Source organism: Chenopodium album, chromosome 10, assembly GCF_948465745.1.
Source record: "Chenopodium album chromosome 10, dcCheAlbu1.1, whole genome shotgun sequence".
Classification (NCBI taxonomy): domain Eukaryota; kingdom Viridiplantae; phylum Streptophyta; class Magnoliopsida; order Caryophyllales; family Amaranthaceae; genus Chenopodium; species Chenopodium album.
This window is the reverse complement of record NC_137843.1, coordinates 49,904,261-49,920,774: the sequence shown is the minus strand read 5'-3', so window position 1 is coordinate 49,920,774 and position 16,514 is coordinate 49,904,261. Positions and strand designations below refer to the sequence as shown.

At 38.7% G+C, this 16,514-nt stretch overlaps 2 protein-coding genes across 2 annotated transcripts; both read left to right on the top strand.

The window, feature by feature from the left end:
* The first annotated feature begins 3,312 nt into the window (after positions 1–3,312).
* LOC145565325 (uncharacterized) lies at positions 3,313–3,906 on the top strand. The gene has a single exon (XM_081625367.1). It carries the CDS (start codon positions 3,313–3,315, stop codon positions 3,904–3,906), a length of 594 nt encoding a protein of 197 aa, XP_081481493.1.
* A 114-nt stretch (positions 3,907–4,020) lies between these two features.
* On the top strand, positions 4,021–5,619 carry LOC145565324 (uncharacterized). The gene is made up of 4 exons (XM_081625366.1): positions 4,021–4,449; positions 4,564–4,572; positions 4,705–4,830; positions 5,050–5,619. Exons 1-4 carry the CDS (start codon positions 4,021–4,023, stop codon positions 5,617–5,619), a joined length of 1,134 nt encoding a protein of 377 aa, XP_081481492.1.
* The last annotated feature ends 10,895 nt before the right edge of the window (positions 5,620–16,514 follow it).

The window sequence follows — 16,514 nt, the reverse complement described above, 5'->3', positions numbered from 1 at the left end:
TGATTAGTTTGACATAATCGTTCAACTTCAAAAAAAATCCCCAATTTCATTTGTATGAACCCTAATTTCGCCTACCACTCAAATTGACAACTTCACAAAGCAATTACATGAGCAATTCACTACATATTCATCAACAATTAACCTAATAATTGAACTGCGCGCAACGATTTTTCAAACGATCAAGACGAACTCCCTTGTTTTGCGTCGTGCATTGCTGATGAACCACCTCTGCCACAACTGTTGTCGTAGCACCGCCCCAAATTTCTATCATCGGTTATATGGTGATTATGCAACTGACTGGTTATTAGGATGGTGATGATGATGATGATAAAGCTGAAAAACTTTATTAATTTGCAAAAATTATTCAACCATAAAAAAAAAAAAAATAAATAAAACTCCAATTTCACTAACATGAAACCAAATTTACCCAATTTTAGATTAACCGTTCAAATTAACTACTCCATTGAACAAGTTAAGTATTAAATAAAAATTTGATGTTTTAAGGATGGTCATTTATAATTTTTCTTCAACTGAATTTGCACAATGAAATTTCCCTTTCTATATATTATTCACTTGTTCTTTCAAAACCATGAAATGATTTGAATCACTAAAATAAGTGTTGCAATTATATAGAACAAATGGACTAATTGACAAAAATATAACACAAAAGAATCAAGAAAAGTCTAATTGGGATAACACTTATAGCAGGGTAAGTTATCATGTAATGTCGTGTAAATGTTTATGACTTCAACTTTTGCTGACGTGGGGCTGAAACAAACTTTTCTGTCCCACTAAGATAGTCTAAAGTCTTTTTTTTTATTTTTCCGATTCGTTTATTGGTATGAAGATTAATTCAACTCGTATCTTTTATTTTGTTTGAATGAATTAAATTTCATCAAAGACGTGATGATAAATAACTAACTCAAAGTGATCACTTTGTAAAATGGATGACAAAAGTTTATTTATTTAGTCTAATAAACTAATGAAATACTTATAAAAAATGACCAATTTAATTAGACATTATGTGAGAAATAATATCTTTAAAAAAGACAATAAATGAATTTTTATGCCTTTTTAGGGTCTGTTAAGATTAACTGAACTGAACTGAATTGAAGTGAACTGAAATAAACTGAACTTATTGGAACTGAACTGAACTGAATTGAACTGAATATTTTATGAGAGAAGAAATTAAAAACTGAATTGAAGTGAAATGAACGGAACTAAACTGGACTGAACCGAACTTATTGGAGCTGAACTGAAATGAAAATATTTTGAATAGAACAGACCCTTAGTGTGAGGAATTAGCTTGAGTGATTATTTACATTGACCAAATTTTCCCAATCCAATGTTCAATTATATTTGAACATGCATTTTTTTTCAATATTTTTCTCCTTTTCTTCTCTTTCTTTCACGCTCATAGATGCATCCCACCTTATTAATATGCAAAACACAATCTCACAAACCAATTAGAGAAAGAAAAATATGACATGGCGAGAAAAAGAAAGGAGGGAAGAAAGAATTAGATAGAGATTCGTTGTGATACAAGTTTCTCTTAAGATCCTGCAAACTTTCAAATTGCCAATTAAATAAGAATTCAATCATGGTATAAATAACAATTAATAAAATTTAAAATTTATGAATCTAATAATGTCAAACCCTTGTTAATAAGTCAACCAAGGAAAGATAAAACATTTGAAAAAATTAGAGAGTTAAAATAAATTAAAGTCAAACCCTTGTTTTTCAAGCAATTAGGGAATGAAAAAACAATTGAAATGATAGGACAGGTTCCGTTGCTTCATCTTTTTGAGGTACATTCAAATGACCACTATCACTTGCCTTCAATCACCATTTACTCGAATATCAACTATAGATTTAAGGAAATATGGAAACTAATAATCCCACCTTTATTATGTCTTCCATAACAATCCCACCTTTTGAAATTCCAAAAACAATTTCACCTTTGACCCCTATCTTCCATTAACAATTCCTTTTACCTACAACCTGTTAAACACATTAGTGTTTTTTTTTAAAAAATCTCTCCTTGGGCCAAAAATTCACCACCATAACACCATCTGAACTGCAGCCCTGCCAGGGCCACCCTTAGGGGTTGGGTTCCGGCATCTTGGACGGATAGGTTGGGTTGCCGGTGAAAGCAAGGGCAGGGATGGGGAGGGCAGTACAGTGACAGGACTAGGCTAATGGCGGGGCGGGGCTGGGCTGGGGGTTTTGTTTTTTTAGTTATTAAAAATTATAATAAACCTATTAAAATCCAACATATGTGTCTTATAACCTAAGAAAACCGGTTACCAAAGTCACAATTGTTTATGGAAGATGGGGTCAACGGTGGGATTGTTTCTAGAAGACACACTAAAAGTGGGACCATTAGTTTTCATTTTTCCTAGATTTAATTCATGTTCATCGCTTTCAATTTTCTATTTCTCTCTCTCTCGTGGATTCTTCTTCCTATCGCCTTATTGTCATCGTCAACAATGGCATCAGATAATCCCTTATGTCTCTCTTTTCTCTCTCACCATGTTCATATTTGCGTTGTTATTTGAACCTTGTGTTAGTGGGATCTATGCTATTAGAGTTGGTTTGGTTATATTTGTCAATATTGTATTTATGTTAAGTTTATCTTATTAGGAGTTTAGGCAAGTTAGGTTACCTATTATATTGTGTGTGTATATATATGTGTTTAATATCAATGCAAAGGTCAAGATGTTTTCTCCAAGATTTCCTTGAGTTTAACATGGTATCATAGCCTCTCTAATTTTTAGAGAGTTTAATCGATCTTGGTTTGTTCTTGATTTAATTCCGCAATTTGTTGTTTGATTGTGAGATTAAGGCTTCGATTTTTTTTTTCCACATACACAAATTATTTATTTTGTTTTTCTTTCTCGAAATTAGGGAATTCAAACCCTAATTTATTTTAAGTTTTGGCGCGCACTCCATTGTTGCATGCTGTATTGTGATGGTGCTCGTGATTGAGTGCTACGATTGGTGTGGTGTGGCTGTGCGCTAGTGGTGCGTGGTGTTGTTGTGCATTGGTTCTGCGCGCTGTGCGAGTGCGTGGTGCGCAAGGTAGGCATGGTGTGTAGTGTGTGCTTGCGTGTTGTTGCTGTGTGCTGCTGTGCGTTGGTGTGGTAGTGTGTGGTGTTGCGTGTTGTTGCTGTGTGCTGCTGTGAGTTGGTCTGGCAGTGTGTGGCGTATTGTTTTGGTGTGGCGGTGTGTTGTTGCTGCTGTTTGTTGTGCCCGAGTGGTGTGTGTGGTGCGTTTTTTTATTGGTTGTGTTGTTGCTCATGATTTGGTGCGATGGCTGGCGATGATAACACTCCTCCTCCTCCTCCAAAGTACGAGCCGTTCACAAATTATTACCTTCATCCGAGCGAAGGGTCTCAATTGGTGATTTGTCCTATTTTGCTTACCATCGACAACTATGAAGAGTGGTCGAGGTTAATCCGCAATAATCTTCGGTCCAAGAGCAAACTCGGGTTTGTGGATGGTTCCATTGTCATGCCCGATGTCAAGCATCCACATTATCGTCAGTGGGGTATTGTTAATTCTACTGTTGTTTCTTGGATTTATAATACTCTTGATGCCAGTATTCGTTCTGCTATTATTATTCCTGATGATGCTAAAACATTCTGGGATGATTTACGTGATCGTTATTCTCTTGGTAACGGTCCTTGTATTTTTAAACTTAAACATGATCTTGATGATTGTAAGCAAAGAGGTCGTTCTGTTGCAATTTATTATGGTGAATTGAATAAATTGCAGAATTTGTTGTCTAGTTATGTGAAATTGCCTGCTTGTACTTATTCCGCTGCGAAAAAATATGCTAGGTTACATGAGAATGAGTTGTTGCATCAGTTTAGAAGTTTGATTTTGTTGTCTCTACTTTGTTAATGAGTGATCCTTTGCCTACTATGAATGTTGCTTATGCTAAGGTTATTGCTGATGAGCATAAGCAATCTATGTATGAGGCACATGAGACCTCTTCTTGGTTTTAATGCAACAAGTATGGCTTATGATCAGACTTCCGAACGGAAGGAGTGTACTTATTGTAAGAATTTTGGTCATGATAAGGACCATTGTTTTGAGCTTCATGGCTTTCCGAGTGGGGGTCGTGGAGGTCGTGGTGATCGATCGTCTGGTGAAGGCAAGGGTGAGTTTGTTGGTGCTGCTGGTAGCTCTCGTGGGAATAATGAGTCAGTTTCTGATTCTGATCATGGGAGTGTTCCTATGATTTCTGATGCCCAATGGAAGGAAATCATGTCTGTTGTAAAGGGTGCTAAGTCTGGTTCTTCGTTAGATGGCACAAAACTTGGTACGTATAATTCTATTGAGTGGCTCATTGACACTGGAGCTTCCAATCATATGCCTGGTAATATTGATCTTTTCATTGATTTACATGACATTTCCTTGCCTGTTAGTTACCCAATGGGAAGAGTACGACAGCTACTAAGGAAGCAAGAGTTATTTTGTCTGATAATTTAACTCTTGATAATGTTATATATGTTCCTGCTCTTAAATGCAACTTGTTATCTGTGTCTCAATTGTTAGAAAAACAAGGTTATTTTATTATGTTCACTGACAAGCTATGCATTATTCAGGACCGCAGTTTGATCGAGGAACCTGATTAGAGCGGGGGTACAATATGATGGGGTCTATATTTTTCGTCCAGTTCGTGCTCGGAATCTGCAGGCGAACAAAGTAGTTATTTCAGATGCAAGTTTGTTGTGGCATAAACGTCTCGGGCATCCGTCAATGCAAGTTGTGAGCTCTCTTCCGGGAGTTTATAGTAGTCGTAGTTCTCATAGTAGTAACTCTGTTTGTTCTTTCAATTGTGACATTTGTTTTATGACGAAGCAACCTCGAAACTCTTTTCCGTTAAGTATGAATAAAGCATCTGGAAATTTTTATTTAGTTCATTGTGATATTTGAGGTCCGAATAAGATTGTTTCAAGTTGTGATGCTCGTTATTTCCTAACCATTGTTGATGATTTTTCACGTGTTACTTGGGTGTTTTTGATGGTTTGTAAATATCAGGATTCTCAGTTGGTTCGTGAGTTCTGTGCTATGGCTAAGACTCAATTTGGCCGGAAAGTAAAGGTGGTTCGTTGTGATAATAGTCAAGAGTTTCAGAGTTTGGGGTCTTTCTTTGCGAAAAAGGGCATTGTGCATCAAACGCAGAATGGTAGAGTTGAACGTAAACATCGTCACATTTTAAATGTGGCTCGAGCTCTTTGGTTTCAAGCAAAGTTGCCCAAGTATTTTTGGGGTAAGTGTGTTATGACTGCGCTGCATCTTATTAATCGCACTCCTACTCCGGTTTTGAAAGGTAAAACTCCTCATGAGTGTTTGTTTGGTCAAACACCGTCATTGGATACTTTGCGCGTTTTTGGTTGTCTTGCTTATACTGCTAATCGTCCTCGTGTTAAGGACAAGTTTGATTCTCGGAGTCGCAAATGCATTTTTGTTGGGTATCCTCATGGAAAGAAGGGGTGGCATCTTTATAAATTGGATAGTAACGAGTTTTTCGTGAGTCGTGATGTTCAATTTTTTGAGGATAAATTTCCATACCTTGAATCTCTTCCCAATGATAGAAGGTTGTTGTAGGAAAAGTATTTTTCGACTCCGTCGTTGTAGGATGATATTGAAGATGTTGATTTTTGTAATAATAGGGCGTATGTGGGGGGTGAGACACCCGAAACAGCCCACCCCATAACCCGGCTGCGACAATAGCAGCCACGCCACAATCGGGTTGTAGAGCACACTGCCCATCCATTTGCCCGAGCAGGCTGGGGCTGGCATCGCAGCTCGAGCTACTAGTCAGGCCGCTGGGATGCCAGCGCCCGCTGGCCAGCAGCAACGAGGCCTCACACCACCCCTTGCCTAGCTGCAGTTGCGATAGGCCACTGTACCGCCACCTACACAGTCACCACAGGTGGCTGCCTCGCCGGAACAATCGCCTACCTCGCCGGAGAAAATTCCGGTGAGCTCCGGTGAGGTCGGTGATCATGATTTTAGCTCAGGAGTTGTTTTAGAGCAAGAATTAGACGGTGAAAATATTTTTATTTCCCCGGAATATTTGAGGGGGAGTTCGTCGGATAATTTGGGTCGTGGTCATCGTGAAAAACAACCTCCTTCGTGGTATCGGAATTATGTTTCTCATATCATCATCACTAAAAATATAGACCCCCGCTACATCAATTGTCGACCCTCCTCAATCACAATCCTTAGGTAAACCTTATCCTAAAGCTTGTCATGTTGAATATAATCGTTTTCCTATGAGACACAGGTGTTTTTTTGGAGACGATCACCAAGGGAAAGGAACCGCCTTCATTCAAAGAGGCGGTTAAAGACGTCGGTTGGCGTAAGGCTATGCAAGATGAGATTGATGCTCTAGAACGTAATGGAACATGGACCGTTAAGGATCTTCCTCCCGGCAAAAGAGCGATTGGTAGTGGTTGGGTGTACAAAATCAAGTTCACTGATAAGTCGAAGGTGGAGCGTCTCAAGGCTTCTTTGGTTGTTCATGGCAACCGACAGGTTAAAGGTGTTGGTTATAATGAGACGTTTGCTCCTGTTGTAAAAATGGGCACGGTACATATTCTATTAGTTGTTGATGTGTCTTTGAATTGGGAGTTACATCAGATGGATGTTCATAATGCATTTCTTCATAGTGATTTGGATGAAGAAGTATATATGCAGTTTCCTCCAGGGTACGGAACTTTGACACCTGGCAAAGTTTGCAGGTTGCGGAAATCTTTATTTGGCATGAAACAAGCCCCGAGACAGTGGTTTTCAAAGTTGTCTAGTGCTCTGCAAGGTTTTGGATTTAAAAACTCTTACACTGATTACTCTTTATTTAGCTATGTACAAGGCAGTGTTTCTTTGCATGTTCTTGTATATGTCGATGACTTGATTATTGCAAGCTCCTCTCATGATGCCATTGTTTGGTTTAAAAGCCTATTTGTGCAAATGCTTCTATATGAAGGATTTGGGTCTTTTTAAGTATTTCTTTGGCATTGAGGTTGCTTGGAGTCCGGAGGGCATCATTCTTTCTCAATGAAAGTGTGCTCTAGATATTTTGACTGAGGCATGAATGTTGGGTTGTAAACCAATTGACACTCCGATGGAGCATAATCATCTTCTTGCACATGCTTCCGGTGAGCCGTTCGCTCAACCGGAACAGGATCGTTGTTTGGTTGGAAGGTTGGTATATTTGTCGGTCACTCGACCAGAGTTGAGTTATTCAGTGCATGTTTTGGCAAAGTTTTTGAGTGTTCCACAGGTTTCTCATTGGGATGCGGCCATTCGTGTCTTGCGCTACCTTAAGGGTAGTCCGGGACAAGTTATTTTGTTGCGACCTATGAAGGATTTACGCTTGACGGCGTTTTATGACAGTGATTGGGCGGCGTGCCCGTTGACTCGGCATTTCTTGTTAGGTTATTTTGTGTTCTTAGGTCGTCCCCTGTTTCTTGGAAGACTAAAAAACAGCCTACTGTATCCATATCCTCAGCAAAAGTCGAATACCGGTCTATGGCTTTCACTACTCGTGATTTGAAATGGTTGAAGCAATTGTTGTTTGTTCTTGGTGTCAATCATTCAAAGCCTATGCAGTTGTTTTGTGACAGTCATTTGGCCTTGCATATAGCTAAGAATCTGGTGTTTCATGAAAGTACGAAGCATATTGAGGTAGGTTGTCATTTTGTTCGTGATGAGTTGTTAAACGGTAATATTACTACGTCATATGATTCGACAGGTCATCAGTTGGCAGATATTCTCACCAAGGCTCTTGGAAGTTAGCAGTTTGGTTTTCAGCTACGCAAGTTAGGAATTCACGATTTGCATGCTCCAACTTGAGGGGGAGTGTAGGGAATATTTCAGGCCATTAACCCCAAGCTTTAACCCCATTGTGATCATACACTTAAGCATGGTGGCGTCCAAATGGAAGGAAGCTAGAGCAAAAGAGTCGCCAACAAGTTTTAGGAACTTGTAAACTGTTCACAAGGTGAAGATTACACCCCTTAACGATCCATGAGATCGTCAACTCCAAAAGGTCTTAAACCAAATAGGGTTCGGGGATGAAGGTACAAATCCAACCTAAAAGAGACTGAACCTGCCCTAATAAGGCCTCTACTTTATTCTTCTCGTATTCATGTGCGCTTTCTGACTAACATGCAATCAATAGGTTAACCCTAACCTGTTTAATCTATGTTGGTAGAATTTAATGCACAAATAAACTACTATTGGCGATCACTTGAATTAAAATCATATTAACCCTAAACAAGATTATTAATTATCTTATTAAGCGTGATTACAGGTACCAATTCCCTTTAAACATGCATAAAAGGCGTGATCAAGCAATAACAATAATAATCATCAAGCAACATAATGATCATCATAATCATCATTATAATCAATCATAATTAAAATAATCACGTCAACGCTAAAGCATAATAATAGCAAGATCCTAGGCATGATACTAACATGATTAATAAAAAATCCTAGCATTTCACTAAGCATTAAAGATCAAAGCTTTAGCCCTAACATGATACTAACATGATATTAGAAAAGAGAATAGGAAGCATAGCAGGAATCATAATAAGCATATTTGATATTATAACCTTTTCCCTAAACATGATACTAGAAAGCAAAAATAACATCCTAACATGATACTAGGAATTAAACAAATTTAAACATGCTTTCTGCAAGAATAGAGCAATAAGATTACATACTTTGATGCCTCGTACCTCTTTCTAATAACAAAATACACGCATTAGTAACTTCAAGGAAAATATAAAATCAAACAATCAAATCAAATAATTGAAATAGAGATTAGGGACCAAACCCTCAGAAATTATAACCTTTCACGTCTAGGGCGAAGGCAACTTCGAACTTGGCTAGGTGTTTCTAGATCTCGTGAATGTGGAATTTTGTTTGTGAAAAGCTAGAGAGAGTTTAGAGAGAGAAAGAGAGAGATGATTGAGAATTGATGATTTTAGATTATTATAGATGATTGTTGATTGTCGATAGGTAGAATTTGATAAGGAATAAAACTCCATGCTGTCGCTGCAAAACCGACCTTGTCGCTTGGCGAGAAGCTCTGTCGCGTGGCGACAATCCTGTCGTTTGGCGACAAGCTCTGTCGCGTGGCGACAGGCCTGTCGTTTGGCGACAGCCTGGATTCTTACGCGTTTTCAAACACGGAGTCCACTTATCAATCAAAATCAATTTGTAAAGTCCGTATGAAAACTGAAATCGTATTTTTCATAAAATAATATTTTATTCCAAATAAAACTTATCAAAATCTAATTATTAATTCTAATTTTTATTAGGATTAAAGAGAACCTTCTAGAGCATTCTAGAAGACTATAATTAATTCTAATAACTTTAGGAATAATAATTAACATTGGGCCCTCCCCTAGATCATTGGGCAGCATGTAAAGATTAAACCGGGCCTAGTTTAGTATTTTGGCCATAACTTCCTCATTATTCATCGAAATTGGGCTTATAATATTATCGTTGGAAAGCTCTTTTCAAGCCCCATCCAACTACACTATTATTGGACCCTTGTCTTGGACCAAACTAAACTAGATTGGCTGTTTTCATAAAATAAAGTTGTTTTTCGAAAACAGAAAGAAAGAATTTTAATGAAAACCAACCGCAACACTAGACCTTTCACACTTTCACCTCATTTGATTATCATTCGACGCAAAACGTATTCATCACTGGGTTTGGTTTTAGGGAGACACATTTGGGTGTCTACAGAAACCCCCACTTTAACTGAGTTTGGAGAAACGCAAGTTTCGAAAACGAAAGTCAAAGTAGCGATAGGGACGGAGAATGATTCAGAACGTTCTGCGATCCTAAATCACACTCGTAACACCAATACCTGCAAACTAGCGTTAGTTAAACAGATAAGAGAGTTAAGAAACACGTATCTTCCACCATCGAGCACACGTCTCTTAAGGTAACCGATTTGTTGCATTTGTTGAAGACCGCTCTGCTTGTAGCTGCCTCCTATCTTATCGAAGATGACTCTGCTTGTAGTCATTCTCCGCTGCTTGTGACCATCTTCCGCATCCTAGGGAACACGATCGAAGACAACTCTGCTTGTAGCCATCTTCAGTTTTTTGTGACCATCTTCCACATCCTAGGGAACACGATAGAAGATAACTCTACTTGTAGCCATCTTCAGTTTTTTGTGACCATCTTCCACATCCTAGGGAACACGATCGAAGACAACTCTGCTTGTAGCCATCTTAATTCAGTTGTTTGTGACCATCTTCCACATCCTAGGGAACACGATCAAAGATAACTCTGCTTGTAGCCATCTTCAATTTTTTGTGACCATCTTCCACATCCTAGGGAACACGATCGAAGACAACTCTGCTTGTAGCCATCTTCAGTTGTTTGTGACCATCTTCCACATCCTAGGGAACACGATCGAAGATAACTCTGCCTGTAGCCATCTTCAGTTTTTTGTGACCATCTTCCACATCCTAGGGAACATGATCGAAGACAACTCTGCTTGTAGCCATCTTCAGTTTTTGCGACAATATTCCGAAGAATATCACCGAAGACCAATGCCTGTTGATCCTTTAAAGTACGCTTGAACTTTGCTTCCACTATGCCAGTACGTCGGCGCTTCTGCTGCTTGTGAACCATTGTGTCAGTGCCTTTGAGCCAATGTTTAGGCGCTTTAAGCTAAGTGAGACGATCTTTTAACCAGGTCGATCACTTGATTTAATCGTGATCCAGCCGATCATTAAATCATGTCAAGTTGCTTATAGGGGCTAACTGGCGTACCAAGGAACCCAAAATTGTTGCACGAGGTTCACATAACCATATAATGGAGCCCTGTACTCTGGCGCCGCTAGAGCGCTAACCGGAACTGCTTGTCGCCGCTATTTATTCTTGTTGCCAAGCGACAGGCTTTGTCGCCGTTGATGTTCACTCGTTTTTTGAACAAAAGAGCTTCTTTTTGAGGAATGTTCACTCATCTCTGAACAATGGAGCTTTTAGGGGGATGTTCACTTGTCTCTGAACAATGGAGCTTTTTGATATGTCCATGCGTCTCTGAACAAAAAAGCTTTGAATTATATGCCCACGCGTCTCTGAGCAAAAGAGCTTTGAATGATATGCCCACGCGTCTCTGAGCAAAAGAGTTTTGAATGATATGCCCATGCGTCTCTGAGCAAAAGAGCTTTGATACTTGAATGTTTGTTGCGATCGTTCGGTTGGCTGCGAACAAGAGCTTTGTTGAATGGTTGTATCCTGTGAAAATTAAAAGATTGCCAAAAGACTTTGCTGGTGATTTTCTTAGGGTTGACCTAAGGTGATTGACTGGCTTGAGGTTGACTCAATGTGTTTTGACACATGTGTGACTCTTATGTGACTTAATGTGTTTTGACACATGCGTTAGACTCAATTTGAGGTGACATGACTCAACGTACATGACTCGTGTGTGCATTATAATGTGATTGTGCGACTCGAAAAAATGCAAAAAAGCAAAAATTTTCCGTCATTTTTTTGTGGAGGGTACCGACTTTCTCCCGAAAAAGAAAGACACGAAAAGGAATCGAAGTGAAGTTTTTGAAGGTGCATGTTGAATGAGCTTAATCCGTTAATATTGTCTCTCACAGTACAAGGATTGTAACATCTTAGACTATCCTGGTTGACTTGAAGATGAAAGTATTTAGGTAACTTAGGCGCGGAGGCTAAGTACTTCATACTTTGTGATGCAATGATGAGTGATCTTGATTTTGACATGACAAGGCATGCTTCAGCGTTGTGTTAAGATTTCATGACAAAGGGTTCCTAAGGGAAGTATATTTGGTTATGTATCTGTGTAGTGTGTGAAAGTGACACTAAAGTTAGGCCGCAAGGGCTAAGTGTGTGGAAAAAATATATTGAAAAGAGTCAAATGGTGGTGACTCTTAGGCTGGGTAGACTAATAATGTAAGGATCAAGCCCCCAAGTCTAGCTCTACATGGTTAGGGATGAGCATTGGAAATCCCGTGATATGATCAATGTAAATATGAATGCATTTTTATTACGGCTGCACCTCAATGTGAGGTTGCCTACGTATCCGTTAGGAATCAGGCCGAACGTAGCTCTAGCCGAACCTCGCACAAGTGTGTATACCTCAAAAAGGTTTTTTAAGGGTTGTAATGTGGTTAGGCTAAAGGTTTGAAGAAGAAAGGGATAAAGGCTCAACACCCTAGGTAAGCCCCCAAGGTGTGCAACTTTGCTTTTGAATCTTTGTATTTTTATGCTTGAGGTTTTTCATTTTTGAGTTCTTTCTTTTTGCTTTATCATTTTTTCAAATTCAAATCTCTTTTTTTATAAGCGTGGGAAATCCCGATCATGCGGTCTATCACTCACTTGGCATTCATGTTTCTCAAGCACGGTACCGAGCACTCGATAAGAAACGCAATCTGAGACGTGTTCATATCAAAGACATTTTCATATCAAAGACATTGGAACACTTTCCCTTTTCTACACTTTTATCATTTTTGCTTTTTGAATTTTTTAGTTTTACGTAAAATCACTCAAGCTTTCGTTCTTTGAAAATTGCATAAGTTGCACACCATCCCATCCCAAGGTTAAGTAGATGTGGGTTGAAAAATGACAGGTCTATCGTTAGACGAGGCTCAAAGTGGTTTATCGAAAAAGGATTGCATATTTTTTAAAGGGTGAAAGGGGATATGATGTGGCTACAAGGGGTGCCTCAAATCATTGGTATACCTTATGCTTAGTTCGACTTTTTTTTTAATGCAATGCGATGTAATGATCACATGAAAGGAAACAAATGCTCATTTTAAAAGGGGAAGAAATAATGATCCTACAAAATAAATCAAAGGAGAATAAAACGGTGCCTATGCTAGACTTATTGGGGAAAGGAATAAAAAAGAAATAGAAAAAGAGGTCACGAAATCTTGTCGTTGAAGCTCGCCTCTTGTCTTGTGCCTTATCATCACTCGGTCTTCTTGCCGACTGGAGGCATAGGAAGCTTGTTATTGTCAATCAAATATTGGATTGCTTCCTTTAGCTTCCAACAGCTCTTGGTAGTATAACCCCTACCTTGGTGGTACTTGCAGCGTACATTTGGTTTCCAACTAGGCAATCTCTTCTCAAGTGGGGGATCTTGAATGGGTCCAATAGGAGTAATGAGTTTCTTTGCATGGAGTCGATCAAAAGCATCATCGTAGCTAATTCCAATAGGGGTGAAATCCTTTCTTAGTTGCTTTCTAAATCCTCGATTATCCATGGCTAAGATTTCATTAAGGTCGGAAGTATCAACATTGTTGCTAGAGTAGGTGCTTTTGGAAGAAGAAGGATAGTCATTCTTCTTTCCTTTGCAGCCATTGTTGTTATTGTTACTAATCCGGGCCTTCTTGTTGCGCGGAGGAACATGAAGGAGACTTGAATCAATGAGGCCTTGAACGCGATCTTTGAGGATGAAGCGTCCTTCGGTAGTGTGATCATGGCCCCTATGGTGTTGATAATGAGAACGTTGTTCGATAACCATTATCCAATCTCTTAGTCCTTCTATTGCACCCAGAAGCGTGACAACGGTATTTCGTAGTTCCTGAACATCCTCTTCCAAGCTTGACGAGCTTTCACTAATATTACTTAAGGAAATTTCTTTTTCGCCGGCCATTACTACAACCCTTTTGTTTTATAAAAAAGTGATGCTTTATCAAAAGTGTTGTCTTGGTTAAGTGCTCTTCTCTCTTTGACCAAGTACTGTGGAAAGGGAAATTAAGGGATATTCGTTGTTAATTATTTGACTCAACTCTATTCAACATGCAATAGATGGAATAAGGTAGGAAGAATGAATATTGTGATATGGGGAAAGCATGTAGAGAATGGAAAGATGATGTGGATGGAGAGATATGAAAAAATTATTAGGAATAGAATGTACCCCTAACTCAAATGACGGAAAAAACCGACTCATGCATGAACCTAAGACATGGTCATGGTGACATATGTAAAGTGTGTGCTAACGCTAGTGAGTGTATGTGACATGTTAAGGCTCTTGTGTAGGACCATGCGGCTAGACTATGTGACTAGACTCAATTAAGGACTTAACAAAGGTACTGTATATTAATAAAATAATCGAACTGATTAGTAAACTGTTTAATTAGACTCGTCGTGATGACTCGAGTAAGAATCTGGACTGTCGCTGAAACAACAGAACTGTCGCCACAGTTTGAAGCTTGTTGCCAAACGACAAATTTGTCGCCAGGCGACAAACATTAAAATGCAGTGCAACAGCCCAAACTCCTGCACCATTGCTGGAACATTAATCTGGGACTGTTTCCAATAAGCTTACTTTAAGGGGACATGCCTAAAGTCGTACTAAGTCAGATTAATTACTTTATTAGTCTTTAATTAGTCAAATTAATTAATTAATTAATTAGACAAATTCCTTCTTAGTCATTAATTGGTTTATTTAGACTTAAACACAAGTCAAACAAACGGTTAGCACATATATGATATGCACAAGCAAAGAATGCACAAATAGTTCAAATAGTCACAATATGATGCAATGAGTTTGCAACCTAACCATGGCTCTAGTTCTTTAAAGTTTAGGATATGGGTTAGTCAAAGAAGGTCCATGGTTATGAGTCCGGATGCACAGCGTGGAAGCCTTACATTTGGAAGGGTTGGCGCGAGTGGATGGGACCCCGCAAGTTAAAAAACTTGCTTCCACGGTTTGTTGGATTCACAAACTCGGATGTACCCGTCGTTGCCAGGAGCGTTCGATTGGGTAGATGGAGCGTGAACCCCCAGAGGGTTATGTCCATATGTAGAACACATATGGGTTTCAGAAAAGTGAGAAAAACTCAATCAGGAAGTAAAATCGAGCCAACAGTGCTAGAAATGGTCAAAACAAGAAGGCAGAGTTCTGGCTCGGTATTGGAAGAACTTGGCGCCAGACTACAGGGACTGTCGCCGCAAAAATACCCCTGTCGCCAAGCGACAGAACTGTCGCCAGGCGACAGAAACACTTTACAGGCGACAAGCCCTGTTTTCTAGACGCTAGTTCCTACATGCCTCAGCAGGTATCTACGTTCTTAGAATTTTCAAGATTTCGCAGCGTTATTTCAATTCTAGTTGTGAAAATATTTCTCAAATTTCCTACGTGTAAAAATCCTATGTTTTTGACTCATTTCGGATGGTCTATCAAATGAGGACTTTTTTTATGCATATGACAATAATGCTAATCAAAATTACGCACATGAAATACTTAAAACTTTTCGAGTCTCATCCACTCATTCTAAATCATTGCCGAAATAAATTTCAGGAATTAAAATAGAAATCCTCCCCAGAGGAGTCGCCAAAAATTGTAGGGAATATTTCAGGCCATTAACCCCAAGCTTGAACCCCACTGTGATCAAACACTTAAGCATGGTGGCGTCCAAAGGGAAGGAAGCTAGAGCAAAAGAGTCGCCAACAAGTTTTAGGAACTTGTAAACCGTTCACAAGGTAAAGATTACACCCCTTAACGATCCATGAGATCTTCAACTCCAAAAGATCTTGAACCAAATAGAGTTCGGGGATGAAGGTACAAATCCAACCTAAAAGAGACTGAACCTGCCCTAATAAGGCCTCTACTTTATTCTTCTCGTATTCATGTGCGCTTTCTGACTAACATGCAATCAATAGGTTAACCCTAACCTGTTTAATCTATGTTGGTTGAATTTAATGCACAAATAAACTATTATTGGAGATCACTTGAATTATAATCATATTAGCCCTAAACACGATTATTAATTATCTTATTAAGCGTGATTACAGGTACCAATTCCCTTTAAACATGCATAAAAGGCGTGATCAAGCAATAACAATAATAATCATCAAGCAACATAATGATCATCATAATCATCATTATAATCAATCATAATTAAAATAATCACGTCAACGCTAAAGCATAATAATAGCAAGATCCTAGGCATGATACTAACATGATTAATAACAAACCCTAGCATTTCACTAAGCATTAAAGATCAAAGCTTTAGCCCTAACATGATACTAACATGATATTAGAAAAGAGAATAGGAAGCATCGCAGGAATCATAATAAGCATATTTGATATTGTAACCTTTTCCCTAAACATGATACTAGAAAGCAATAATAACATCCTAACATGATACTAGGAATTAAACAAATTTAAACATGCTTTCTGCAAGAATAGAGCAATAAGATTACATACTTTGATGCCTCGTACCTCTTTCTAATAACAAAATAAACGCATTAGTAACTTCAAGGAAAATATAAAATCAAACAATCAAATCAAATAATTGAAATAGAGATTAGGGACCAAACCCTCAGAAATTATAACCTTTCACGTCTAGGGCGAAGGCAACTTCGAACTTGGCTAGGTGTTTCTAGATCTCGTGAATGCGGAATTTTGTTTGTGAAAAGCTAGAGAGAGTTTAGAGAGAGAAAGAGAGAGATGATTGAGAATTGATGATTGTAGATTATTGTAGATG